This window comes from Pimephales promelas, chromosome 18, assembly GCF_988280905.1.
Source record: "Pimephales promelas chromosome 18, fPimPro1.hap1.1, whole genome shotgun sequence".
NCBI classification, from domain to species: domain Eukaryota; kingdom Metazoa; phylum Chordata; class Actinopteri; order Cypriniformes; family Leuciscidae; genus Pimephales; species Pimephales promelas.
Genome location: NC_142786.1, coordinates 1,921,608 through 1,949,320, shown reverse-complemented (window position 1 = coordinate 1,949,320; position 27,713 = coordinate 1,921,608). Strand labels below are relative to the sequence as shown.

General features: G+C 36.2%; 1 protein-coding gene across 2 annotated transcripts; it reads left to right on the top strand.

Moving 5' to 3' along the window:
* Positions 1-656: 656 nt before the first annotated feature.
* Positions 657-27,462, top strand: ankrd28a (ankyrin repeat domain 28a). Of its 2 annotated transcripts, none has more exons than XM_089122696.1 (28): positions 657-828; positions 6,657-6,740; positions 8,092-8,170; positions 10,207-10,277; positions 10,358-10,558; positions 11,713-11,800; positions 11,892-12,034; positions 13,576-13,788; positions 14,886-14,964; positions 15,035-15,149; positions 15,236-15,318; positions 15,670-15,733; positions 15,817-15,885; positions 16,715-16,855; positions 18,271-18,382; positions 18,468-18,494; positions 18,863-18,937; positions 19,529-19,730; positions 20,236-20,323; positions 20,397-20,514; positions 20,948-21,158; positions 22,694-22,781; positions 22,869-22,952; positions 23,024-23,169; positions 24,992-25,074; positions 25,562-25,644; positions 25,735-25,826; positions 26,526-27,462. In XM_089122696.1, exons 1-28 carry the CDS (start codon positions 805-807, stop codon positions 26,813-26,815), a joined length of 3,153 nt encoding a protein of 1,050 aa, XP_088978822.1. In that variant the 5' UTR covers positions 657-804; the 3' UTR covers positions 26,816-27,462. The 2 variants fall into 2 exon arrangements, with proteins under 2 accessions (XP_088978822.1, XP_088978821.1); XM_089122695.1 differs by lacking the exon at positions 657-828 and adding an exon at positions 3,664-4,181.
* Positions 27,463-27,713: the final 251 nt, after the last annotated feature.

Below are 27,713 nucleotides of genomic sequence, written 5' to 3'. Positions count from 1 at the left end.
GGTAGGAAAGGAAACATCGATGACATCACTTTGCATCGCACTCGGTTTCAGCCAATCAGGAGCGTCCTCGATTAGGCTTTGTTGTGGAATGTCGGACATAGATATTTTCAGACGATAAAGGAACTTCCACTCTGGTTTTGCTTCCGGATTGAGTCAAATTGAGTGAAATGATTTGACTTGCTCGATAATAAGCGATAGCGCTTGAATCTCTGAGCTGTCAAACATTAGATAGGCCTATTCAGATCAATATTGATCCGTGTCCCATTTGAGTTTAACATCAATTCTTTAATAAGTAGACTAGTGTATTACCACAACGTTGTACTTTGAATATTTATTTAGCGACCCACTTGTTTGTTCTTTGTTTAAAACATAAATATTAGAAATAAATATGAATATTTTTTCGGTTCATAAGAACATTACACCTTACTAATAATATCAATGATAATTCTAATGGTAAATAGTAATTTTTATATTTTTTCGTGCTTTTTTGCATTTTGTGGATGTAACGCAGGGCAACATAATTAATAGATTGAGATAAATTGACTTTCATGACGATATTTCATTGTTTGGCGTGTTTTCAGCGCCCTCTGTCGGCCTCGCCTGTCACTGCAGCGAGAGTGGAGACACTAGAAATGCGCTTTGTGCCGCTTGTGTTTGTCTATTTCAGGAAGAGGAGAGGAAACTCAAGCCCTGGCATGTGTGTGTGGCACTGGCAGAACATTATCCCGCGGCTGTCTGACATGTTTCGGGCTCTTTTAGGCTTTTAAAGCGCCAGTCCGGCTTCATTTGCGCTGGAGGAGGAAGATGTTGCTGCGGATGCGAGAACAGGTCTGTGATCATCATCATCATCATCATCATCATCATCATTTACCTGACCTCAGCTCACCTGTGCTCACATCTCAGGGTTCTGCTTCTGCTTTCGAGGTGCAGAACTGGGAACTTCTAGAGGAGTTTGTGAATCAAACAGCAGGCCAAGCTTTTAATAATGGCAGGTTAAGAGGTTCAGCATTGGGTTTGTTCTGCAAATGGCCTGATGCGTTGCTGCATTAATGCATTCTTTGCTTATTTAAGGGTTATTTTTTCTGGTTACCTTGCATTTAATTTTGTACCCTTAAAGTATGTGCGTATTATCTGCGTAGTGCATTGACATTTAACTTCCATAGAGCTAAACATTTTAACTTTAAATTTAAATGAATGTATAAGACAAATTATATTTTTCATTTCATTGAATTGTTACAGAAGCCATAAGAGGCTATGGATTATTTATTTTCTCGTTTTCAATAATTTAATTTTCTCGTGATCTCGACATAACAAAAGTTGTTCTAGAAGTTACACGACTCTGCCGACAGGGGTCAGTATAGCGACAGGAGACTCTCAGTGTGAACCGTGTTTAACAACTACTACTTTTTAATGTCGAAATCATGAAAAAAGCCATTGCCCTTTAGGTCTTCCGTAGACTGGTTGCCATTTTGTTTATTTTTTTAAATTTATTTATTTTATTTTATTTAAAAAAATAATTAAATTGTCTTTTTGGCTAAATTAGCGAATTTTTATTGCCATTTCGTTTACTTTACAAAAAAATTATTATTATTCAGAACGTTTTCAATGGTCTTAAATCTGTTTTGCAGTTAATTTATTGGTAAATCAGACTGTCTGACGGACAGCTTGTGACGGCAGGTTTTCATTGGTTGCATTCTCGGGTAGATGAGTTTGTTATTGGCTGCAGGGGCTCAGGGGGCCCTTTAGTTCATGATTAAAATAACTATTTTGCAATTCTTACTGTTTAATTAGTTTGTCTTTTAAATTGAGACATGTTTCCTGAATTGGTGGAGGAAATTTTGTTCTATTACTTTATTTATAGCAATAAAAAAAAATCCAATGTGACATAACAACATTAACAAACCCACTGTAGTTATAAACGCTTTAAATAATTCTTTCATCAAGCTCAATCATTCCTCCTTCTCCATAAAAAATATGTTAAATATCCTATGAATATAAGCAAAAGCAACATTTGGTTCGGATCCAGCCTCTGGTGAGTGAGATGAGTGACATCTTCATCTGCTCAACCTGGAACTGTGTGTTCTCTATCTGTGGGACGTTTCTTAAAGCGATACTCCACCCAAAAATGAAAATCCTGTCATCGTTTACTCGCCCTCAAGTTGTTGTAAACCTGTATGAGTTTCTTTCTTCTACTGAAAACAAAGGGAGATATTTTGATGAAACTCATACAGGTTTGCAACAACTTGAGAGTGAGTAAATGATGACAGGATTTTCATTTTTGGGTGAGTATCCCTTTAAGACAAGCATTGCATGTTGTCATGGTTACAGTGAGGATCCTGACCTCCAGTGTCATCAGGGGTTGTGGACACGATCTCCTCAGTCTCATCACCACATGTGTCCCTGTGTGAAGGAGATCCCTCATCTGGGCTGCTGTGTGTGTGTGTGTGTGTGTGTGTGTGTGCTAGTGTTCGGTCCAGCAGAATGATTGAGTTTGATATTTCTGAGTTGGTTTTGTTTGTTGTTTATTGCCGTCGGTGTGTTTCTTCGTTCTGAAACGCTGTGTTGTGCAGAAATCATGTCTGATTAATAATTCTGTGTGACTGTTGAAGTGCTGATCCGTGTGTGTGTGTGTGGCACATCTCTCCATGAACGAGTGTGTCAGGCTGTCAGCAGTTTGTTGTTTTGGGATGGAGAGAGAGAGAGGAGGAAGAGGAGGGTGATGAGATGAAGACGAGTCACTGGAGAATGAGTCACAGATCAGACATGATCTCTCTCTCACACACACACACACACACACACACTCATTATCTTTCTCACACACTAACTCACACTCACTCTTTCTCACACACACACACACATTCTAACTCACTCTTACTCCCTCTCTCTCTCTCTCTCTCACACACACACACTAACTCACACTCACTCTCTCACAGACACACTCTCTCACACACTCACACTCTCACACACACTCACTTTTTCTCTCTCTCTCACACACACACACACACACACACACACTCTAACTCACTCTTTCTCTCTCTCTCACACACTCACACGCGCAAACACACTCACTCACATGCACTAACTCTCACTTTCACACACACACACACAATTGTTTTGTGTAAAGAAAGTGAAGCCTATTTTATGATATTATTTATGACAGTTAAGCTCATTTTCTACAGAAAATATTTTATAATGTATTTGAATATTTTACTTGAACTAACTGAAAATACTTTAATCAAATGATTTAATAATATTATATTTAATAATGAATTGAATTCAGACATCAAATACCACCATGGTGTATAAATACTTTCAAATATTGTAGCTATATCAACTTTTTTTTTCTCCAAAAAAACAACAAAACAAAACAAAAAAAGCAGGTGACCTTGTCCCTCGTCCTGACAAAGAATAATTTGATCTGTTCCTGTGTGTGTTTGTCCCATCAGCTCTGCGCATCATATTTCACTGTTGATCTCGCTGCCTCATTAAAACACACACACACACACACACACACACTCTCTCTCTCTCTCTCTCTCTCTCTCTCTCTCTCTCTCTCTCTCTCTCTCTCTCTCTCTCTCTCTCTCTCTATCTCTCTCTCTCTCTCTCTCTATCTCTCTGTCTGCAGTAGGGTTGGCTGGTGTGTTATTGCGGTCGGTGGGGGTTGGATCTCTCACTCTGTGTGTGTGTGTGTGTGTGTGTGTGTGTGTGTGTAAAGTGCAGGTTTCAGCAAACTGGAGCTCACACACCATTGTCCTCTCAGATCACAGTGTGTGTGTGAGTGAGTGAGTGAGTGAGTGTGTGTGAGGAGGACGCTGCACGCATCTTCTCACTGCAGCACTGCTGATGTTCCTGCTCTGGGGAATAAAGGGATTCCCTGTTCACTGGGATGTGTGTGTGTGTGTGTGTTTGGAAGAGGGATTTAACGCTCCTGACGGACACTAATGGAACCGGACCTGAACACCGCTGTCGGATCGCGCGCGTCGAGGGGGCGTTTTGTGTGAAGAGCAGCGCGTGAGCGTGTGTGTGTGTGTGTGTGTGTTTGAAAGTCAGCTATGCGGTCGGAGCGCATGAGTCGTGTGTGTATCGTGGTTCTGGAGGAGGTTGAAGATGACGAACCTTCCTCTCTGCATTCCAAAGCCACTCCGGACCACATTTCCCAGAATTCCTCTCAGGACGAAAAGGTGAGGTGGCTGATTTGACTATATGATAATAGTTTAGCTATCTGGTGTGTGTGTGTGTGTGTACAGCTGCAAGTATCAGTGTGAAAGAGAAGAAAAGCTAATTGACTCTGTTGCTTTAGTAGTTGCATGTCATGATCCGTCCCCGTTATTATCTGAGACAGATACAGACATGTTCATCCAGGGTAAAGAGATATTTGGTGCTGCCAGCTCAGCTGAGGTCCAGAGATTTCTTTGAAAACCCTGGGTCATCTGACCTGCTGACCTTTGACCTCTGGACGGAAATGCAGCTGTCAGACGCAAATGTCACAACCGCTTTAACACGTTCTTACAGTAAATAGACGCCGGCGTTAACTGAGATGAATTGCAAAGGCCAAAGATGTCCATCAAAAATGACAAAATGCTGCAGTAAAATGTAAGAACATGTAATGCAGACATAAACAAACCTCGATCGTGCTCTCTTTGAGATTCATATGAAAAGATATTCACTAAATTAGCTTTTAGGTTTTATTTAAGAAAGATACTCTAAATTAATTATACGCTTACATTCTTTACATTCATTCATTTAAAGATAAACTTTAAAAACCTTATGAAATTTTTTAAATATATTTTTTTTCCAATATTGTTTTTTATTCTTTATCTTAGGTTTTTTATTTAAGATCAAATTGAATAAATGTAATTTTAATTGACTTCTAATATTTATTTGTTTTTATTTTTGTATTTATTTTTTAATAAAAGATCAACTTAAAAAATTGTTCGTTTTTTTTTTAATTTATTTATTTATTTATTTTGTTATTCATAGAGCTAAAAATATTAATAAAATCTCAAGTTTCTCCGCCATGACTGTAGCGCCAATGCTCACTAGCAGTGTTGAGAATGCTACATGTTTTTTTTGCGTTATGATTTGTGTTCTCACGTTTCAGACCAAAATGGTGTGTGTGGTCCTTGTGTAGCTAAAAGTGTTGTTGATCAGTGACGACAGCAGGTGTGTAGAGGGAAACTCAGGGAAACAAATCAGCAGGATAATCAGCAGTTTCAGTCCTGTGGATGTTGTCCTTTTAATAGTTAAAAGTAGTTCTGGATGTTCAGGCAGTTTTTAGGACCTTCAGGCTGAAGTTTGTGCTGTTGTAACAAGCCACGTTTCCTTGAACAGAAGAAACCTGCATTCTTTCTTTTACGGCATTCCCTCCCGTCTTTCCTTCATTGTTATTAAAAACAGAGTCTGCCTTCTGCTGCTGCATTTTCATGAGTTTGTGATGCAGTGTGTGTGTGTGTGAGTACATTCAATAAGTGTCTGCTGCTATAAATATTACAGTTTCCTGTAATAAAGACATGTGGCTGGTGGGCGGGGCCAAACAGGGTGTGGCTGGTGGGCATGGCCAAACAAGGCAGGGCTGGCCTGTAATGTAGCCTGACCTTGAAAGAGATATTTATGGCATATTTTCATCGGTTTGGTTAGTGATATTTTAGTATTATTTATACATAATATTTTGTATAATATTATCAATTATTTTTTATTACTATTTAAGTTTTTTTTTTGTTTTGTTTTTTGAGTAATTTCAATAAATTAGTTGCCAAGGCGACATTTGTAATTTTATTTAAATTTGTAGTTTTATTTTATTTTTAGTTTTTAGTTGGAGTTTTTTTTTTCAGCTTTACTTCAATTAACAAAATTTTGTTATAGTTTTAGTGAACAAGCTGATGTAGCCGATATGACAGACTTGTGCTGCACTTTACTGTATTTTACTTTTTTAAGTGACTTCAATCATATTTCAAGCAAACTTAAAACCATCATGGAGAAGAAAATAACCCATCATTTATCAGCTTTAAAATATCGGCCAAATTTTCCTATCGGGCCGATAACAATAACATCAAAAATGAAATATCAGCCGTTACCGATGTGGTGGCCGATATAATTCTCATTATCAGCTAACTAGCTAGGTATTTTTCACTAATAATCTGCTCAATATAAAGGTTTAAAGTAGGGCTGTCAAACGATTACAAAATAAAAGTTTGTGTTTACATAATATATGTGGGTGCACTGTGTAGAATTATTTTATATATATATATAAATACACACACATGCATGAATATATTTAATAAATATTTTCATGTACTGTATATAGATTTATATATAATTTATATTATATATAAATATTTTATATATAGATATTATTTTTTCTTAAATATACATGCATACATCTGTTTAAAGTAACGTAACAGAGCACAGAGGGACAGTTTGACTCTGAATCTCTGATGGACTGATTTCATACACTATTAAATGCATTTATTTCATCCCGAGCTTGAATGGATTTTCCTCTTTGGCGTCTCGATGAATCAATGGTTTCCTTTCTTCTGCTATCTGTAACGAAGCGCTTGCCGTTTGATTCTCAGAATGCATTTCTGCATAGATCCGAACACAATATTTCGTTTCAGTTTTGATCAATGTGATGATTCTCTCTCATTATTTCTCCACAGCCCTCTCTGATTAAAGCCATCTTTAACGTGGACGCAGATGAAGTTCGCTCTCTCATATTCAAGAAAGAAGATGTCAATGTACAGGTAAACGTCCATTACTGATTATTGTTTGGGTGAACTTTCCAATCAAATCCCATTGAAGTTCTCAGTAAATGTGGCCGGAGACCAGTTCATTGATCTCGCAGTGATGGATGGCCTGGCACATTATTCCTCTTAGTTTCGTAATGGATCTTCATGTGAGAGGTTGGAGATGGTTATTTTACTGCTCACTGTTTAATGCACAGTCTGTGCTCATGGCCTGGTCTGGAGCGACGCCCATTTGACTGCCAACCAATCAGTGATGGCCTTCTGGGTCACATGACTCGGTGTGGCTTGGCCTCCTGTTTTCCATTCTCATTCCAGACCAGATGGAAAACAGAAGCCTGCAGGGTGGCATGACATGGAGAATGAATGATTGCCGCTCTTTGGTAATTGCCTTTATTGATGGAAGTGTAGAAGGAGCTTTACTCGGGCATCTGGAGGAATGTTTAAAGCTACAGTGAGCGTGTGTGTCTCATGTTTCTGCACGCTCTCTCAAGAGATCAGTGGCCGCATTGATCAGACACACACAGAAATGCATCATTGTGGCATGCGCAAGAATCCAGTGTGTTTGTGTGTCTCGTATATCACACTCCCTGCTGAAACCGCACATGCATCAAACGCATGCAAATACAAAACGATCATTTTTGATGTAGCATAAACAGCAGATGAGTGTAAAACCACCAGCGTCGGCCTGTTTTGGAGCTGCGTTAGAATTTGAGGCATAATTTAATCGCATCCAAAATAAAAGTTTGTGTTTACATAATATATGTGTGTGTAGTGTGTATAATTAATTTCTATATATAAATACCCACACATGCATGTATATATTTAAGAAATATGTGCATGTATATATTTATTAACAATTAATATTATATATAAATATTTGATAAATATGTACATGCATGTGTGGGTATTAATATATACAAATTAATTATACACACATATATTATGTAAACACAAACTTTTATTTTGGATGCGATTAATCGTTGCCCATCCCTGATAATTTTAATGATACTTTTATTCAGCAAGGATGCATTCAATTCGATCCAAAAACACTGTGACATTTGTAATGTTACAAAAGATTTCAATTTCAAATAAATGCTTTATATTTATCACATAATCCTGAAAAATGTGTCACAGTTTCCATAAAAATAAGACTGTTTTCATCATTAATAATCATAAATGTTCCTTGAGCAGCGAATCCTCATATTAGAGTGATTTCTGTAGGATCATGTGACATATATTCACATAGAAAACAGCTGTTTTGAATTGTAATAATATTGCTAGTGTGTATGTTGTGTATGTGATGCTACTGTGAGTTTTCAACATGGCTGTGATGATTGTGAATCCTCAGGACAGTGAGAAGAGGACGCCGCTTCACGCCGCTGCGTATCTGGGCGACGCGGAGATCATCGAGCTGCTCATCCTGTCAGGTATAAAGGGCCGTTTCCACATATAATATACCAATGCTTTTACATCGTCTGTTTTGAAAGAAGAATATGCTCACTATATTCAGACCTCTCTTGTATATGCTCCAAAATGCATCATTTCCAATTCCATCATGTTCAAAACTGTTTGAAAGTTTGGGGTGTGTTAGATTTGACTTTTAAAAAGAGACTTTTAAAAAGACTTTTGCTGATAATTTACTCACCCTCATGTCATCCAAGATGTCCATGTCTTTCTTTCTTCAGTCGAAAAGAAATGAAGGTTTTTGATGAAAACATTCCAGGATTTTTCTCCCTATAATGGACTTCAATGGGGACCAAACAAATCAATTTTTTTTTTTGAGTCATTTGGTTCATTTGGTTCATTGAATGAACAAAATGACTCAAAAAGATTCGTTCATTTTGATAAACGAGTTTGAACAGGAGAGTCACGAACGCGCATCACAGAACAGAGCAAGGCGAGCATTTGAGCTTATAAAACTTAAACTTTGTTATTTATTTATTAGATGAGCGATCGTTTCGCTTGATAAGACCCTTATTCATCGTCTGGAATCGTTTAAAGCCCTTTGAAGCTGCACTGAAACTCTCATTTGGACTTTGAACAATTTGGTTCCCATTGAAGTCCATTATATGGAGAAAAATCCTGGAATGTTTTCATCAAAAACCTTAATTTCTTTTCAACTGAAGAATGACACGGACATCTTGGATGACATGGGGGTGAGTAAATTATCAGCAAAAGTTTTTTTAAAAGTAAACTACTCCTTTAAATATTTTTAAAATGCTTTTATTTGGTCAAAAATACAGTAAAAACGGTAATAATGTGAAATATTTTTACAATTTAAAATCTGTTTTCTATGCAAGCTTGTTTCCGCCACAGAATGAAAAATAAAAAATGCAACAATTCGGACTTTTTTTCTCACAATAGCATGATGTAAAGTCAGAATGGATTGATATAAAGTCGCAATTGCATGTTGTAAAGTCAGAATCGTGAGATATAAACTATTCTGAGGGGGAAAAGTCTTTTTTTTAAGAAAAGATGTCAGAATGTTGAGATATAAACTCGCAATTATGTGTTATAAAGTCAGAATTGCGAGATGTAAACTCAGAAAAAAAGTGAGATTTTTTATTTATTTTTTTCTCGCAATTGCGACTATTTCACACAATTTGGACTTCGCAAAATAAAAAGTCGCAATTCTGAGAAGTAAAGTCGCAATTGCGAGAAAAAAAGACAAAAAAGACAAAAAAATCTTACTTTTTTTCTGAGTTTACATAAGTCACAATTATTATAATATATTTTTTTGTATTCAGTGGCTGAAACAAGCTTCCATAGTTTTCTATGTGAATATATTGTAAAGTGTAATTTATTCCTGTGTTCAATCACTCCAGTCTTCAGTGTCACATGATCCTTCAGAAATAATTCTTATATGATTTTGAACATTTCTTATTATTATCAATGTTAAAATTATATTTCTATATTCCCAATATTCTTTGATAAATATATAAAGTTTAAAAGAACAGCATATATTTGAAATAATCTGTTTGGTAAATAAACTTTACTATCACTTTTAATCAATTTAATGTTTCCTTGCTGAATAAAAGAAATATAAAACCTTCCCCAAACTTTTGAACGATAGTGCATCACCAAAACATCTTTTTAATGTGTTTTCATCTAAATGAAATATATCAAGCCCTTAAACATCCTAGAAACCCTTAGCAATCACTTGTGACTGTGTGTGCTGTATATAATAGTGTGCAAATTACATCAGCCAGAAACCTTTCTAGATTTTGCACTCGAGCACTAAACTGACACACTGACAAAACACACACACATCATGTGACTTCCAGTGTGAAGAGAAAGTGTCTTCAATCATGAATGACAGAGTAAAACTAACAGGTGTTCCTGTATTTTAAGCAACAGATGTGATCCCAGAGGATTGTGGGAGTTTATTTTCAACAGGTTTATGGGAAGCTCCATGTATCCTGCTTCAACTGTGACATTAATACCTGTAATTCATTCTGCACAGGGGCGAGAGTAAACGCCAAAGATAATAAATGGCTCACTCCTCTTCATCGGGCCGTGGCTTCCTGTAGCGAGGTACGTCACGTCCAACGAACAACAAATACACGCAAACACAAAGGGTTTCAGGCTCATCCGTTTTCTCGTTGTGTGTTCAGGAGGCCGTCCAGGTGTTGTTGAAACACTCTGCCGACGTCAACGCGCGGGATAAGAACTGGCAGACGCCGCTGCACGTGTCCGCGGCCCATAAAGCAGTGCGCTGCGCCGAGGCTTTAGTGCCATTGTTGAGCAACGTCAACCTGGCGGACCGCGCCGGACGTACGCCTCTACATCACGCGGCCTTCAGCGGACACCTGGAGGTCAGACGCTCACTCTCACTGCCATCAATCATTAAAGCACAACACAAAGAATTAAAGAAAAGGGGAAACCTATCACAGACAAAAGACATATTCACTAGTGCTGGGTATTGACACAAATTTCACAATTCGATTCGATTTCGATTCAATATCGATTATTTTGGATATCAGTTACAATAAATGGCAAATTTTTCTCAAGGGAATCAAATCTCTTAACTAATGCTGTAAACTATGGGAGTCTAGTTGTAGCCTACTAGGCTTCATTAGCCTAATATGAAGGTAATAATTAAGGTAGTTTTGTAGCTATACAAACACTTAAATTACACTTTTATTTATTTTTATAATAAGAAGATTATATGAAATATAAACATTTAAATGGTGGCTGTCATAAAAACTTGCCAGATTTATTCAAATATGCATTAAATATTGAAGAACATTAAGATAATAATGCACATGTAATATGGTGTATATATTTAGAGTAATTTTTTTCTAGTTGACTAACGAGTTTATGTGGGTTTTCTGAGGTAAATATGACGATACATTGATTACAAGCTGTTTAACTGACGTCTTTCCACGGTTGAAACGCGAAAATGAGAATCGATTAATATCGAGAAATCGATATTTATTACCCAGCCCTAAAATTCACTCCAAGAATGAAATAAGAAAGTCTGGTTGTTCAATGCAAAATACAGACAATTAGTATCTGATCATATCAATTTCACTCACATTTATGTATTTTTCTAATTATACAGACCGACCTCAAACTTTTGAAAGCTAATTAAAATTTCCAAACAAAGTCATCTGAAAGTCATGTGATCCAAGGCTAGTTGACAGCCTCAGAACTAATCAATTAATTGCCACAAACTTTGCCCTTGTTTTTGCTCTTTTATATCTTCTTTCTTCACTGAGATCCACAGATTGAGTGCCGCTAGCGGACACATGACCCAAAAGCTGATGTATTATTGATCAGTCAGGCAGGCTCGGGGAAAACAACCAGGGCTGGCTCAAACAAACAAAGTCAAATAACATGAATTTAATTTTATTGGGATTTAAAATTATACTTATTGGGGCATTTAAATGCATTTTAAGTTTCATTCCCATCACGACTCTAGCTAAAATCGTCAAACTTGACGTGTGTGCATGTGAAATCTTTGCAGATGGTTCAGTTGCTTGTGTCCAGAGGTGCAAACATCAACGCTTTTGATAAGAAGGACAGACGAGCTGTTCACTGGGCCGCATACATGGGTGACAAACATCAACATCAACATCAGAACCAACACAAAACATGTTTCTGTCATTCATCTGAAATCACTCACTCCCTCGCTCTCGGTCTCAGGTCACTTAGAGGTGATGAAGTTCCTGGTGTCACATGGTGCTGAGCTTTGCTGTAAGGATAAGAAATCGTACACTCCGCTTCACGCCGCTGCCTCTAGTGGAATGATCAACGTGGTCAAATACCTGCTGAATCTGGGCGTCGACGTGAGTAAGCCCCGCCCACACGCACATACAACTCAACACGTGAACTGTGCTTGAACAGCGCAGAACAGCGCGAGTGGGCGGCGCGTCTTATAACACACACACACACACAGGTCTTTTAACTTAAGCAATATTGTTAATAAGGTATAGTCTTCTCACTGACACAGTAGGATAACAAAATTTAAATTAATAAAAACTAAATTTGAATTAATAAAAACAAAATTTTAATTAATAAAAACAAAATTTTAATTAATAAAAACAAAATTTAAATAAATAAAACATAAAAACGAAATTTAAATTAATAAAAACTGTAATAATAAAAAACAAATAACTTAAATATATAAAATGAAATTTAAATTAATAAACAACAAAATTTAAATTAATAAAAACAAAATTTAAATACATAAAACATAAAAACGAAATTTAAATAAATAAAAATGAAATTTAAATAAATAAAACATAAAAACGAAATTTAAATAAAAAAAACTAAATACTAATTAATAAAAACAAAATTTAAATAAATAAGACATAACAATGAAATTTAAAATAAATAAAGATGAAATTTAAATAAATAAAACATAAAAACGAAATTTAAATTAATAAAAACTATAATAATAAAAAACGAATAACTTAAATATAGAAAATGAAATTTAAATTAAGAAAAACGAAATTTAAATTAAGAAAAACGAAATTGAAATACATAAAACATAAAAACAAAATTTAAATAAACAAAAATGAAATTTAAATAAAAAAACATAAAAACAAAATTTAAATGAATAAAAACAAAATTTAAATAAAAAAAAACTACAATAATAAAAAACTAATAACTTAAATGAAAACCAAATTTAAATTAATAAAAATGAAATTTAAATGAATAAAACATAAAAACAAAATTTAAATTAATAAAAATGAAATTTAAATGAATAATAAAAAACGAATAACTTAAATATAGAAAAACAAAATTTAAATATAGAAAAACGAAACTGTGATGTGACGTCCCGGTAAAATCTCAAAGTCTCGCAGTAGATTAATTTAGATTGATAATAACGGGTAAAAAGGATAATACTTTTTGTTTCTATTATTCTATTTTCCACAATGTCAAAGCAACACAGCTTAACCCAAAACACAAGCGCAGGCATGCACCTCTGTCCACACATGAGAATACTCCCGTTGCAGGAACACTTTTAGTAGTCCAAGAAGAAGCAAATGTATTTATTAAGTAGCTAATGAAGTTATATGTTAAGTTTTATATTTCACCAGATTTTAGTGTAAAACATATTCAAGTGCGAAGGAGAACCGTTTCGAATGGGATGCCAGGTGTGCAAACCCCCCCCCCCCCCCCCCCCAAAAAAAAACACGAATATTCGAATGTCAATTTTTGGTGCAAATAATTTTATTACCAGTATAAGTGAACATATTCATATAATTAAAAATCCATGTCATGACCAATTTAAATCATCTACTGTAGTGTTCAGGATATACGTTTATTAATACACTTAAGATTAAAATAACTTTTGAACCATTAACCAAATGGTCTCTGTTAGATCAACGAGCCGAATGCGTATGGAAACAGTCCTCTGCACTTGGCGTGTTTTAACGGGCAGGACGTGGTGGTGAATGAGCTGATAGAAGCAGGCGCTGACGTGAACCAGGCAAACGAGAGGGGTTTCTCTCCGCTGCACTTCACCTCGGCCTCCCGCCAGGGGGCGCTGTGTCTGGAGCTGCTCGTGGCCAACGGGGCCAACGTCAACCGCAAGGTCAGGCACCTCTCTGAATGGTTCACACAGAACAGGTCAGTGGGACAGAAAAAAGAATAAGGTCTAGGCTAAAGTGAAACACGTATGTCTATTGCGTGTTAAATAATGGAAAAACATCGCAGTGGAATAGAAATTGCATTCAAAATGCAATTTGTTTTTATTATTATTAATTATTAATCTGCACCAAGGCTGCATATATTTGATAAAAATACAGTAAATAGATAAGCATCATCATAAAGATGAATGCAGATTAATAATTAATAATGCAATAACTTGAAATGGAAAAGTGGAAAAGAGCAAAGCAAAACAAGAAAGTCTGTTTGTTCACAGTATACAGAAAGATAATATAAAGAAAAGATAATAAGTTTCACTGATTAATCGCATCCAAAATAAAAGTTTGTGTTTACATAATATATGTGGGTGCACTGTGTATATTTATTTTATAAATACACACACACATGCATGTATATATTTAAGAAATATTTTCATGTATATACTGTATATAGATTTATATATAATTTATTATATAAATATATATAAATAATTAATATTTTATTTCTTAAATATACATGCATGTGTGTGTATTTATATATACAAAATAATTATACACAGTGCACCCACATATATTATGTAAACACAAACTTTTATTTTGGATGCAATTAATCACGATTAATCGTTTGACATGCAAAGTTGCAAAATTGGAACATCGGATAAAACATTTGGGAATAAAGCAACACTTTATGTTTGTGAACGCGCGTGAGAAACACAAAATCATTCTGGTGACAGACAGACTGGCTTAGGCATTTATTCCGTAATTGTGTGTCAATCGTTCCAGAATATTCGCCACATTTGAGTGCGTTCATTTTTTTATGTGCATTCTTAGAATTAATTTGTATTTTGCCGTTTCCAGCCAACCAATTTTTTAAAAGCGATATCCCATAATTTGGATAAAAATAGGTGTATGGAAATACCGTGATACAATCCGAAACCACTTGTGGAAATTTAGCATATTTCTGCATATAATAAAGTGTAGGGTCAGTAAGATTGTTTAAAAAAACAGTAATACTTTTATAATACTAAAATGACTTTGTTTCCAGAGTAAAGATGGTAAAACCCCTCTCCACATGGCGGCCATTCACGGGCGATACTCCAGATCACAGGCCATCATTCAGAACGGTGAGGGTGTTGTTATTCTTGCTTGTCTTCCTCTCCACTTTCTCCTCATCCTCTGTTTTGTGGTTCGTAGGCTCAGAGATCGACTGCGAGGATGAGAACGGAAACTCTCCTCTTCATATAGCGGCTCGATACGGTCACGAGCTGCTCGTCAACACGCTCATAACCAACGGCGCGGACACGGCAAAGTGAGTGACAGGACGTGTGTTTACACAGTTAAGGCCTGAGTTATGAGCCGATGCTGATCATGTGACTGTGACTCCGCCCCCTGTAGGCGGGGCATCCACGGCATGTTCCCGCTGCATCTGGCGGCGCTGAGCGGATTTTCAGACTGTTGCCGGAAACTGCTCTCCTCAGGTGAAACACACTTATCATAAAGGTTAATGTTCATCCAGACCTTTACAACAGCAGATTCCTGAGTATGAACCAAACTTTGCCCTCTCTGTGCGATTTACAATAGCCCTTTACGATAGTAGCTTGTCAGACTGTACGAACATGATCCTCTCTGTGTAAGATCTCAGTTGTACAACAGTCAAGACGTGTTAAAACAGCAGTTTTACATCATCAATTAGTGATGCGCGGGATTTAAATGGCGCCTACGGAGAAATCTCTAACGCTAATTTTGGTCACGGCTTGTTTTGAAAAACGAATACAATTTATCAGTTGTTGTAGGAGAGTCACACTCTCCTGTTGTATCTGTTGCTCCAGGTTTTGACATTGATACGCCGGACGACTTTGGCAGGACGTGTTTGCATGCGGCCGCGGCAGGAGGGTGAGTTCTTCTCTCTGATTGGCTCATCGGCTCCCCCTGTGGCCTGGATGCTTTATAGTCCCGTCTCTCCTTCTTTTTTCCAGGAATCTGGAGTGTTTAAATCTGTTGCTCAACACGGGTGCGGACTTTAACAGGAAAGACAGATTTGGGAGGTGAGTTACGTTAGATTAGATGATCAAAAGTTTTTTGTGTGTGTGTGTGTTTATTTGACCAAAAATACAGTAAAAGCAGTAATAATGTGAAATTTCTATTTGAATATATATACAGTAAAGTGTAATTTATTCCTGTGATCAAAGCTGTATATTCAGGATCATTACTCCAGTCCTCAGTGTCACATGATCCTTCAGAAATCACTCTAATATGATGATTTGATGCTCAATATTTTAGTATATACTGTAGTTTGTCATGTTCATATTTCTATATTATGTGGGTAACGCTTTAGTTTATGGTCCAATTCTCACTATTCTCTATTTGTTTATTAGCATGCGTATTAATAGGATATTGGCTGTTTATTTATTAGTGCTTAAAAAGCACATATTAAAGGAGTAGTTCACTTTTTAAAAAAACTTTTGCTGATAATTTACTCACCCCCATGTCATCCAAGATGTCCATGTCATTTTTTTCTTCAGTCGAAAAGAAATTAAGGTTTTTGATGAAAACATTCCAGGATTTTTCTGCATACCATATTTTGCATCCCTAAATCCTCAATACCTAAACTTAACATCTACCTTACTAACTGTTAATAAGCAGCAATTAGGGGGTTTATTGAGGCAAAAGTCATAGTTGAAAGTGAGAATCAGATTCTAATTCAAAGTGTGACCATGATATGTAAATATAAAATTAACATTTTTTTTCCCCATGTTGGGTTCAGATATGTCGGTTTTATTAAAGCCGCCGGGGATGTACTGTACAGATTTCAGGAATCCTGCAGGAGGAATGTGTTTATCATGTATGATTTATCTCTCTCTCGGTCTCTCTCAGGACGGCGCTGCATTACGCTGCTGCTAACTGTAACTATCAGTGTCTGTTTGCTCTGGTGGGCTCCGGGGCCAGTGTGAACGAGCGGGACGTCCGCGGCTGCAGCTCAATACACTACACGGCTGCGGCCGACTCCGACGGCAGGTGATCAACACACACGCATTCGTCACATTGGAAGCGAAAGGTTGAGTCAAGCGCACTGCATTGTGGGATACGGATACACATTAAGTAATGTGCTCTAGTTGCACGTACTGTATCCGCAAATGTATTAGGTCATCCGATCCGGGTATTACAGGCACGCAGAAAATGTGTTTGCTGTGTAGATATCTCACAAATATGAGCTAATATGCCATAGAGTGCATTGTGCACACACACTTTTACAGCTACGTTTGTTTCGGAAGTATTTTTTGCATTAACGTTTTAGAAAAAAGTCTTTGTTAAAGCGTTTTAGAATTAGAATATCGTGCAAAAGTTGATTAATTTAAAAGGTGAAACTAATATATTATATAGACTCATTTCAAAATCAGAATATTGTGAAAAGGCTTTCATATCTGTAATCCATAATCATCAAACTTATAACAAATAAAGGCTTGAAATATCTCACTTTGCATGTAATGAGTCTATATAATATATTAGTTTCACCTTTTAAGTTGAATTACTGAAATAAATGAACTTTTGCACGATATTCAAATTTTTCGAGTTTCACCTGTAAGCCAAAACAAGCCATAAAGCTATGAGGAGAATCACAACCCCTTCGGTCAGTATTTATGTGTTATTTTTTTTTTTTTGTGTAACATGATTTATGACATGATTTCTAAATGACTGACCGAAGAAATAAATAAATACAATACAAATACACAACGTTACAAACTTTGATTCGAAGCAAAATAGCATTTGAAAATCGAAAAAACTGTGTACTTCATGGCTTTAGTGAGGGAAATGACTTCAATCCCATGAAGCTTTGCGGATGACATAATTGAATTAAAAACAATAGTGATATATTAAACTATTCATTTAATCTTGTCAGTTGTTTCTTCAGGAACATTATTTTAAATTTATTGCAAAATCAGCATATATACACACAGTACGTGTATATATTAGTATTTTTAGGGGAGTGTATGGCGTTCCCTGAAAGGTCCTATTTTACATTAATTTTTCCCATAAGGTTTTAAAAAAGACTTTGTTAAAGAGGTATAAACCGAGCCGAACAGCTACGAGGTGAATCGCAACATTACGAATTTGATTTGAAGCAAAAAAGTATGAAAATTGGACAACTTAGACAAAAGTACAAGACTGTGTTGTAAACACACTATGGAGAAAATGAATGGACTTATATTAGCTCAATTTGCTCACTGTGACTCTGATTGGTGGAATTGTCTATACAGCATTATGGGTAATGTAGTTGATCTGCTGTTAAGCGTGATTATTTTAAAAAAACTACCTCGCAGCTCACAGTAAGTATGCCTTTAAAAATGTACAAGTTATCATTAAAATCAGGAGTTTTACTTCCATCTGTTGCACTCAGTGAATGTTTGAGCTGATGTGTCTCTGTCTGTCAGGTGTCTGGAGTATCTGTTGAGGAACGATGCGAATCCAGGTCTCAGGGATAAAGACGGATACAGCGCTGTTCACTACGCTTCAGCGTACGGTCACCGAGTGTGTCTGGAGCTGGTTAGTTCATCATCTAAACACTGAGCTTGAACACTCCTCAACACTGCTCTGGTTTCAGGGTTAATCTCTGTGTTTTATTCTGTAGATCGCCAATGAAACCCCATTAGATGTGGTGAGTATCTGTATTTCTGTGTGGATTGAACAAAACGACACCCGATCTGGCCAGTGCTGCCCTCTAAAGGCCACTTAAAGTTCACATCTTATTATGTGTGATTCATCAGTGCATGAAGAAAAACATTTTGTATTCTTTCATAATCTATCAACATTTCTCCTTCAAAACCATTTTCTGTTGATATAAACAAGCAGAGACTGGATATATAAATATATATATTATTAATGAATAATAATAGTCTTTAATACAAAAGCCTAACATTTCATGGTATACATAACAAAAAAATTATAATTTTTAATTTTAATCCTTTGTTTAGCTGTTTTAAATTGTGTAATTTCATAAAGCCATGAATGCATGTATATTTTCAGCTGATGAACACGTCTGCATCGAGTCTCTTAAACGACACAGACGTCCAGCCTCCCGTCAGCCCTTTGCACTTAGCGGTGAGTTACTGATCCAGATCTCCTGCCTGCTATAATAATATTGAAATATTATATATATATTCATTATTAATATTATTATATATTATATATTAGCACTGGGAAACAAGTAATCTTGATTAATCGCATCCAAAATAAAAGTTTGTTTTTATATAGTACATGTGTGTGTACTGTGTATTATTTTGTATATAAAAATTTGCAAAAAATGTATTATTATTAGAAAAATGTATTATTAATATATAAAATACTAACATGTATATTTAATATAAATTATGTATAAATAAATATATATACAGCATATACATGCAAATATAACTTTTATTTTGGATACGATTAATCGTGATTAATCGTTGCTCAGCCCTAATATATATATATATATATATATATTTATACAACGGATAATTAAAAAAATTAAGTTAAAAAAATCAGCCATTTATAAAATGATCTCTCTCACATGTAATATTAATAATAACCACTATTGAACCAAATAACATTGTTCATTAGTCTAGGTGTAGGTTTGATTGTCAACAATAACATGCAAGTCAAAAGTCAGCGTCAGTGCCTTAAACGTCGTGTGTGTGTGTGTGTTGGCAGGCATATCACGGTCACCACCATGCTCTTGAGGTTCTGGTCCAGTCTCTGCTGGATCTGGACGTGAGGACGCCTCAGGGTCACACAGCTCTGAGTCTGGCTGCGTTTAAGGGTCACGTGGAGTGTGTGGATATTCTGATCAATCAGGGCGCGTCAATGCTACTGAAGGACTACACACACAAGAGAAGCGCCTTAGCCTCCGCAGGTCAGCACACACACACACTTATGACATCAGACACTAGTATCTAGTTGGTGGATTGACAACGTTCCAATGTTTACCACCATTTAATATATATATATATATATATATATACAGGACATATACAGGTTTGTTTGAGTCACTTAGTAGCTAATAAATGTGATTTCCTAAATGAGTTTCCTAAATAATATGTTTTTTTAAATGTTTTTGAAAGAAGCTCACCAAGCTAAAATCTGTAATATTGTGATCTATGTGAATATATTGTAAACAGCATCATTACTCCAGTCTTCAGTGTCACATGATCCTTCAGAAATCACTCTAATATGAGGATTTGCTGCTCAATAAGCATTTCTGATTATCGTCAGTATTCAAAACTGTTGTGTTGCTTCATATTTTTGTAGAAACTGTGATTTTTCAGGATGAATAGACAGTTCAAAAGAACAGCATAGTCTGAGACTGATGGTACATGAGCTGACGTGTCAGTGTGTGATTTTATTGTGTCCGTCTGCAGCCATGAACGGTCACTCTGAGTGTCTGCGTCTGCTCATCCATAACGCCGATCAGCAAACGGCCGTCGATGTCCGTGATGGAAAGCGACAGTGAGTTTCAGGGCTTCTGTATCTCGGCTGTGTCAGTGTGATGAATGGGTTAATTGTGTGGTGTTGTTGTCAGGACTCCTCTGATGTTGGCGGTTCTGGGCGGACACACGGACTGTGTGTATCTTCTGTTGAGTAAAGGAGCCATTGTGGAGGCCAGAGATAAATTTGGCAGGACAGCCCTCCACCGCGGGGTCAGTCACACACGTTGGCACTAATGTCCAAATATGCCTTCATCTGCCATTGTATTCAGTTCCCATTTATTTTCTATTTCTCCTCTGTGTTTTTCAGTTTTAAAGGAATGGCTTTAAGGTCCATCGATGCAATTACAATAAATAAATGCATAATTTAAATATATATTTAAAAAGATTGTTTTATATATATATATGAAGAGTTCAGATGCAAAAGCCTCTAAGTGCCTTTTGAAATTTTCTTCTAAAATGATCATTTTTATCAAGCTTGTATATTTAAGTTCAGTAATTTCACTTAAATGTGATAAGTGAAATTACTGAACTTATGACTTGAAAGCAAGTGTCACTTGATTAAGGTTTGGAATATTTCTCCCTCTGTGTTAATGTCAATCTACTGTATCTAAACGAAGAGCTTCTCTCCTCTGGACTGTGTTAGGCAGTGATGGGTCACGAGGCGTGTGTGGAGGCGCTGCTGCAGCACGGGTCCAGTTTCGTGGTTCAGGACGGCAGGGGGCGCTCTCCTCTACACCTGGCGGCTGCTTGCGGTCACGTCGGGGTTCTGAGGGCCCTTCTGAAGATCCAAAACACCGTCCTCGTCCTCAAGGACAACTGTGGTTTCACACCGCTGCACTGGGCCTGTTATAACGGTAAACATGCCGCCATCCAATCACACTGATGCATTAAAGGAGTAGCTCACTTCAGAATTAAAATGTCCTGATAATTGACTCTCCCCCTCCAACCATCATGTCTTTCTTTCTTCAGTTGTAAAGAAATGAAGGTTTTTGAGGAAAACATTCCAGGATTTTTCTCCATATAATGGACTTCAATGGGGTCCAAACGGTTCCAAAAGACAGTTTCAATGCAGCTTCAAAAGTCTCGAGGAGTACGAGTCTTATCTAGCCAAAGGATTGGTCATTTTATAAAAAAACAAACAAAAACATTTACCTTTTTAACATGTGTGAACTTTCAACGTGATTTACATAATGTGCTAGTGCAAGACAAGCTTTTGTGGTTAAAAAAAAAAGTATATAAATGTTTATTTATTTTATTTATTATAAAATGGCCGATCGTTCGGCTAGATAAGACTCGTACTCCTCGGCTTGGATCGTGTCGAGACTTTGAAGCTGCTTTGACACTCACATCTGGACCTTGAACCGTTTGGTCCCCATTGAAGTCCATTATATGGAGAAAAATCCTGGAATGTTTCCCTCAAAAACCTTCATTTCTTTACAACTGAAGAAAGAAAGACATGGACATCTTGGAGTGAACTACTCCTTTAAATTGATTGAAAGCGACAGTAAAGACATTTATAATGTTACAAAAGATTCAATTTTTTTAAATATTTTATTTATTTATTTATTTATTTAAAAGGGACAGTGCATATTAATAGACATCTTCGTTTTTCAGCAATGTAAATACGCCAGAAATAGCCAAAGGCTATTTTACATCTGCAGTCCCCCGTCAGGTCATCACAGTACAAAGCAAAACATTGAAACTGAATACGATACAACACAATTTAAAAAACGCCACAGTTTTCAACAAAATAAAAGGACACACACACACACACACAGTAAAGTGCTATTCTATTTACATTAAAGGGATACTTCACCTCTGGAAAGATGAATGTGTATTTAAAATGGGTCATTTATGTAGAAGAAATGTGATTTTAATTTTGAATTTGGAGCTTTCTAGACTGAGAAAAGCCAGAAAATGTATTTTTCGCTTATGTGGATGAAAGACAACAACTCCCAGAATGCAATTGCTTCGCTGCCCTAGGAGGCCACGCCTACCGGTAACAGAGCGCAGTCGTTAAACAACAAGTCTATGTTGTTTTACAACAAATTATGATTTTTGCGTCATCTGAGGATTTTTTTTCCAGACAAAAACTGCATAAATCTCTCGTCTCAGGGGGGATATGAGGGGGGAAAGCACGGTAATTCAAAATACTACATGTTTTCAACTAATACAAAGCTTAATGCTAAATCCTGAAGTATCCCTTTAAATAAATTTTAATTATGTTAAAGTGCTTTTCTAAGCAGTAAAGTGCTGGGTCTGGTATGGTATACATACATATACTTAACACATAAAATACAACAAAGAGCGCTAGTGGTCACAAATTTCAAATAAAGGCTGTTCTTTTGAACTTTCTATTCATGAAAGCGTCCTGTTGTGTGGATCTCAGGTCACGACGCGTGTGTGGAGTTGCTGTTGGAGCAGGACGTGTTTCGGCAGATGGAGGGAAACTCCTTCAGTCCGCTGCACTGCGCTGTGTAAGAAACACTCATGAGATCTGCTTCCTCCTGGATGAAGATGTGCATCTGAGAGCATCACGTCTCTCCTCTCTCTCTGTGTTTCAGGATTAATGATCATGAATCCACTGCTGAGATGCTGATTGAGACTTTAGGTCCAGCGATCGTGAACGCCACAGACTCACAGTCCAGGTAAGAGCAGGGTTTCACAGGATCAGCACTGCTTTATGTCGTGTAGTTCATGTGTTTTGTGTGTCCCGTAGGACGCCGCTGCACGCCGCCGCTTACACCGATCACGTGGAGTGTTTGCAGCTTCTGCTGGGTCACAACGCTCAGGTCAACTCCGTCGACACGCTGGGGAGAACACCACTCATGATGGCGGCCGAGAACGGGCAAACCAATGCCGTAGGTGAGTCGGAAAATACAAGCGTTTTTCTTCAGTTATGAAGAGTTCGGAGATTAAACCGCAAATCGGTACAAGTAACAAATGTTTCAAATAAAGATTCAACATTTCATAGTTATTATTATTATAGATGACTAAAAAAGTAATGCCATAAAAGAAATATATATATAGGGCTGTCAGTTAAACGTGTTATTAAATGCGTTTAACTGACAGCCCTAATATATATATATATATATATATATATATACATATACACACACACATTATATATAAGTTTTGTCGTTTATATATAAAACTGAGCTATTGTCATTGTAGCACGTCCAGTCTGAAACACCACTTGATGGCCAAACACACACACATACACACACACACAGCTGATGCTAATTCTCCGCCCCCTCGTCAATATCAGGACCTCGTCAGTATTTCTTTCACCCTTTTACTGATAGATAGTGTTACATTGGGAGATAATTTGCTCCAAGTGAGAATGTTAGTGTGAAATTGAACACTATATGTTGTTTTCAATAAAAAACATTTGCACAAACCAATCCGATCCACTTTTCCATGTTGATAAGAGAATTAAAATTTGAAAAAATAATGTGAGAAAAAGAAATCAAGAGCAATCTAGAATAGATAAAAATGTGAGATTAATCGCGAGTTCACTATGACAATGCGTTTAATCGCGAGTTAACTATGGCATTAATGCGATTAATCGCGAGTTAACTATGGCATTAATGCGATTAATCGCGAGTAAACCATGGCATTGATGTGATTAATCGCGAGTTAACTATGACAATAATGTGATTAATCGCGAGTTAACTATGGCATTAATGCGATTAATCGCGAGTTAACTATGACATTAATGCGATTAATCGCGAGTTAACTACGACATTAATGCGATTAATCACGAGTTGACTGACATTAATGTGATTAATCGTGAGTTAACTATGACATTAATACGATTAATTGCGAGTTAACCATGGCATTGATGCGATTAATCGCGAGTTAACTATGACATTAATGCGATTAAACGCGAGTTAACTATGACATTAATGCGATTAAACGCGAGTTAACTATGACATTAATGCGATTAATCGCGAGTTAACTATGACATTAATGCGATTAATCGCGAGTTAACTATGACATTAATGCGATTAAACGCGAGTTAACTATGACTAATGCGATTAATCGCGAGGTAACTATGACATTAATGCGATTAATCGCGAGCTAACCATGGCATTAATGCGATTAATCGCAAGTTAACTATGACATTAATGCGATTAATCGCGAGTTAACTATGGCATTAATGTGATTAATCGCGATTAAATATTTTAATCTTTTGGCAGCAATTATATATATATATATATATATATATATATATATATATATATATATATATGGCACTAATGCGAATAATCGCGAGTTAACTATGCCATTAATGTGATTAATCGTGATTAAATATTTTAATCTTTTGACGGCAATAATATATATATATATATATATATATATATATATAGTATATGTGTTTTTAATTTTAGTCTGTTTTAATTACGGTTTTGTCATTTTTGTTAACTTTGTTTATTTATTTGAATTTTAGCTGCATTGCAAACTTTTGAATTTCATTAATTTCATAAGGCTTTTCATCCAATTTCATTTTATTGTTTTTATTTAATTTATGTTATCGAGATGCTGTGGATCAAAAGGGCGATTTAGAGTTTCTGAACATTAAAGCTGATCTGCTGTTATTCAGGAAGCGGCTGTAAACATGTCCACACGCTGGGCTGGATGTGTTGATGCTGATATGATTGTGATGCGTGTGTTGTTTCTGCAGAGGTGCTCGTGAGCAGCGCAAAAGCAGACTTCACACTACAGGACGCGCACAGAAACACAGCAATGCATCTGGCCTGCAGTAAGGTACAAACTCCATGATGAATACTGAATTTACATCTAATATCAGCTTATGGAGTCATATTACTGGCAGATATAGAAAAACAGCTGACTTATAGAAGTCTGTTATAAGGTTAACATCTCATAGATTTACATTGCAAACTATTACAGAATTTTGTCTTGGTTTTGACCTATATATATATATATATATATATATAAAATCAACAATTGCACCAATTTTTTTATTTTTGTTTAAGCCTCTGAATCAAAATGTGTTTTTTCCCTGCATATTCTCACTATATCAGACTATATGAGCCAAAAGAGGTCAAATGTATCAAATATGATATCAATGGATCATTGAAAAAATTTGATTTTTAAAAAATTTTGTTAGGGTTAGCGATCCAACAAAGGCCTTTGTTGTTCATTTAGAATCTAGCATGTCTTTTACAGCCTTGCGTGCGGTCGTACTTTGGAAATGCAAATCTAGATTCACTTGTATCGTTTCTGTTTGTAGGGGCATGAAACCAGTGCCTTGTTAATTCTTGAGAAGGTCACGGACAGAAACCTCATCAACTGCACGAACGCGGCGCTGCAGACGTAAGTGTGTTCACTTCACACACGTTCTCCTCCTCTTCCTCCTCTTCATCTCCAGATTAAAGAGAGCTGCTTCTCTCTCTCGTGTCTCAGGCCGCTTCACGTGGCGGCTCGTAACGGGCTCACGGTGGTCGTGCAGGAGCTGCTGGGTAAAGGAGCCAGTGTCCTCGCCGTGGATGAAAACGGTGAGCGTTTAAAGTGTTTTAAAACACAGCTCACTTTTCATCATAGCAGAGTTATTATTATTATTATTATAAATTACTAAAAAAGTAATGCCATAAAATAAATACTCACACGGCAACGTTCTCATTTTTGTTTAGTTTAACTTTCACTGAAATTTAAATAAAAATAAATTAAAAAATCGATTTTTTAAAAATCAAACAAAAATGATAAAAGCACAATTTTTTTTAAAACTTTTAACTAAAATTAAAATGAAGACAATTCTAATTATTAATAAAAACTCTCTCTCAATGGGACTAAAATAACTTACTAAATAAAAGTATTAATAATAACGTATTTAGGATGCATACAATTTATCAAAAGTGACCGTAAATTCAGCTTTGCATCAAAGGAATACATTTTGAAATGTAAGTTTACCAAATATAAAAATATTAATTTATTTTAAAAATAAATTATAGGTAAACGGACCATCTGATAATAATATTTCCTTACAATAAATTTGCATCATGTTAATTTACATCTGCACACAATTTGCATTACACTTGCTGTGAATGGTTACAAGCACAAGTTGTAACACATTTGTTTTGAACAAATAACGTGTGTTATTTAATAGTTGGACATTATTTTGACTTCCTCATGTACAGTATATAAATATATACTATTGAAATAAACATGAATTGAATTGAATCAAATGTGTTTCCCAGGTTACACTCCAGCTTTGTCTTGTGCCCCGAACAAAGACGTGGCCGACTGTTTGTCGCTGATACTGTCCACCATGATGCCCATCTCTCCCAGCAGCCCCGGCACCATATCAAGCCTCACGTTTACCACCATTAACCATTACTCCAGCCCATCCAAGACCGTGACCTTTGACCCTTTACCCATGCTGCGTCCCGAGCACGTCTCCTACCGTAAATTCAACAGCTTGGGACGCGAGGACGGCCTCATAGTCCCCGATGATGAACTCAATGATTCAGACTCGGAAACGTACTGACAACACACTCTGCCCCGCCCCTCAGTGTCTTAAACTCTCGCCTCATTGGCCGAATGGTGACTATGCTAATTAGGTTGGTCCCTCATTGACCAGTGCGTCCGAAAGTCTCAGGAGAAAACGGGAAAACAGGAAAATACGTGGCCAACACTGCAGTTTATCCAGTCTATTTCTGTTGTCAATGTGTAAACTCTCAAGCATCTCTAATACGCTTTATTTAAAGCCAAATTCATTTCGTTTTCCTTTATCAGAATGGAGAAATGGCCTGGTATTGCCAGCATTCATGTGAAACGTGAGAAGGCAATGGATTGTTGTAATTGCAGAAGACGTCAGGGACCAAGAGCTGCAGACTTTGCCTCCAGCTTTACTTTTAATCCCCGTTTGCGCATGAAGATTGACTTTAGGTTTGCATCATCATGGATTATTTATTATTAATGATCAAACCGAGTATTTATTCCTCTGCTGTTGTGAGGAATTACAGCGTTCTTCCTGTTGTGTCTGTGTGTGTGTGTGTGTGGTTGTAAATTCGAATGGGTGTGTGTGTGATTTATTTTATAATTCAAATACAATGAAAAGATCAAGTGTGTGACTTGACCTTTTGGTACATTGGTAATAACTATTAATGATTCTAAATAAATCTTTCACCATAAGATTCTAGTGTCTTTTTAATACAGAAAATTAATTTGACAAATATTTAAAAATTATATAAAATTTAGGTATGGGCAACGATTAATCACAATTAATCGCATCCAAAATAAAAGTTTGTGTTTACATAATATATGCGTGCGTAGTGTGTATAATTAATTTGTGTATATAAATACTCACACATGCATGTATATCTTTAAGAAATATGTGCATGTATATATTTATTCACAATTAATATTATATATAAATATTTGAT

Coding starts and splice junctions, on each gene's coding strand:
- ankrd28a (XM_089122695.1), top strand. CDS start 4,053: ATGCGGTCGGAGCGCATGAGTCGTGTGTGTATCGTGGTTCTGGAGGAG. Junction 12,035..13,575: donor TGCTGAATCTGGGCGTCGAC/GTGAGTAAGCCC, acceptor GGTCTCTGTTAG/ATCAACGAGCCGAATGCGTA. Junction 13,789..14,885: donor GGGCCAACGTCAACCGCAAG/GTCAGGCACCTC, acceptor CTTTGTTTCCAG/AGTAAAGATGGTAAAACCCC.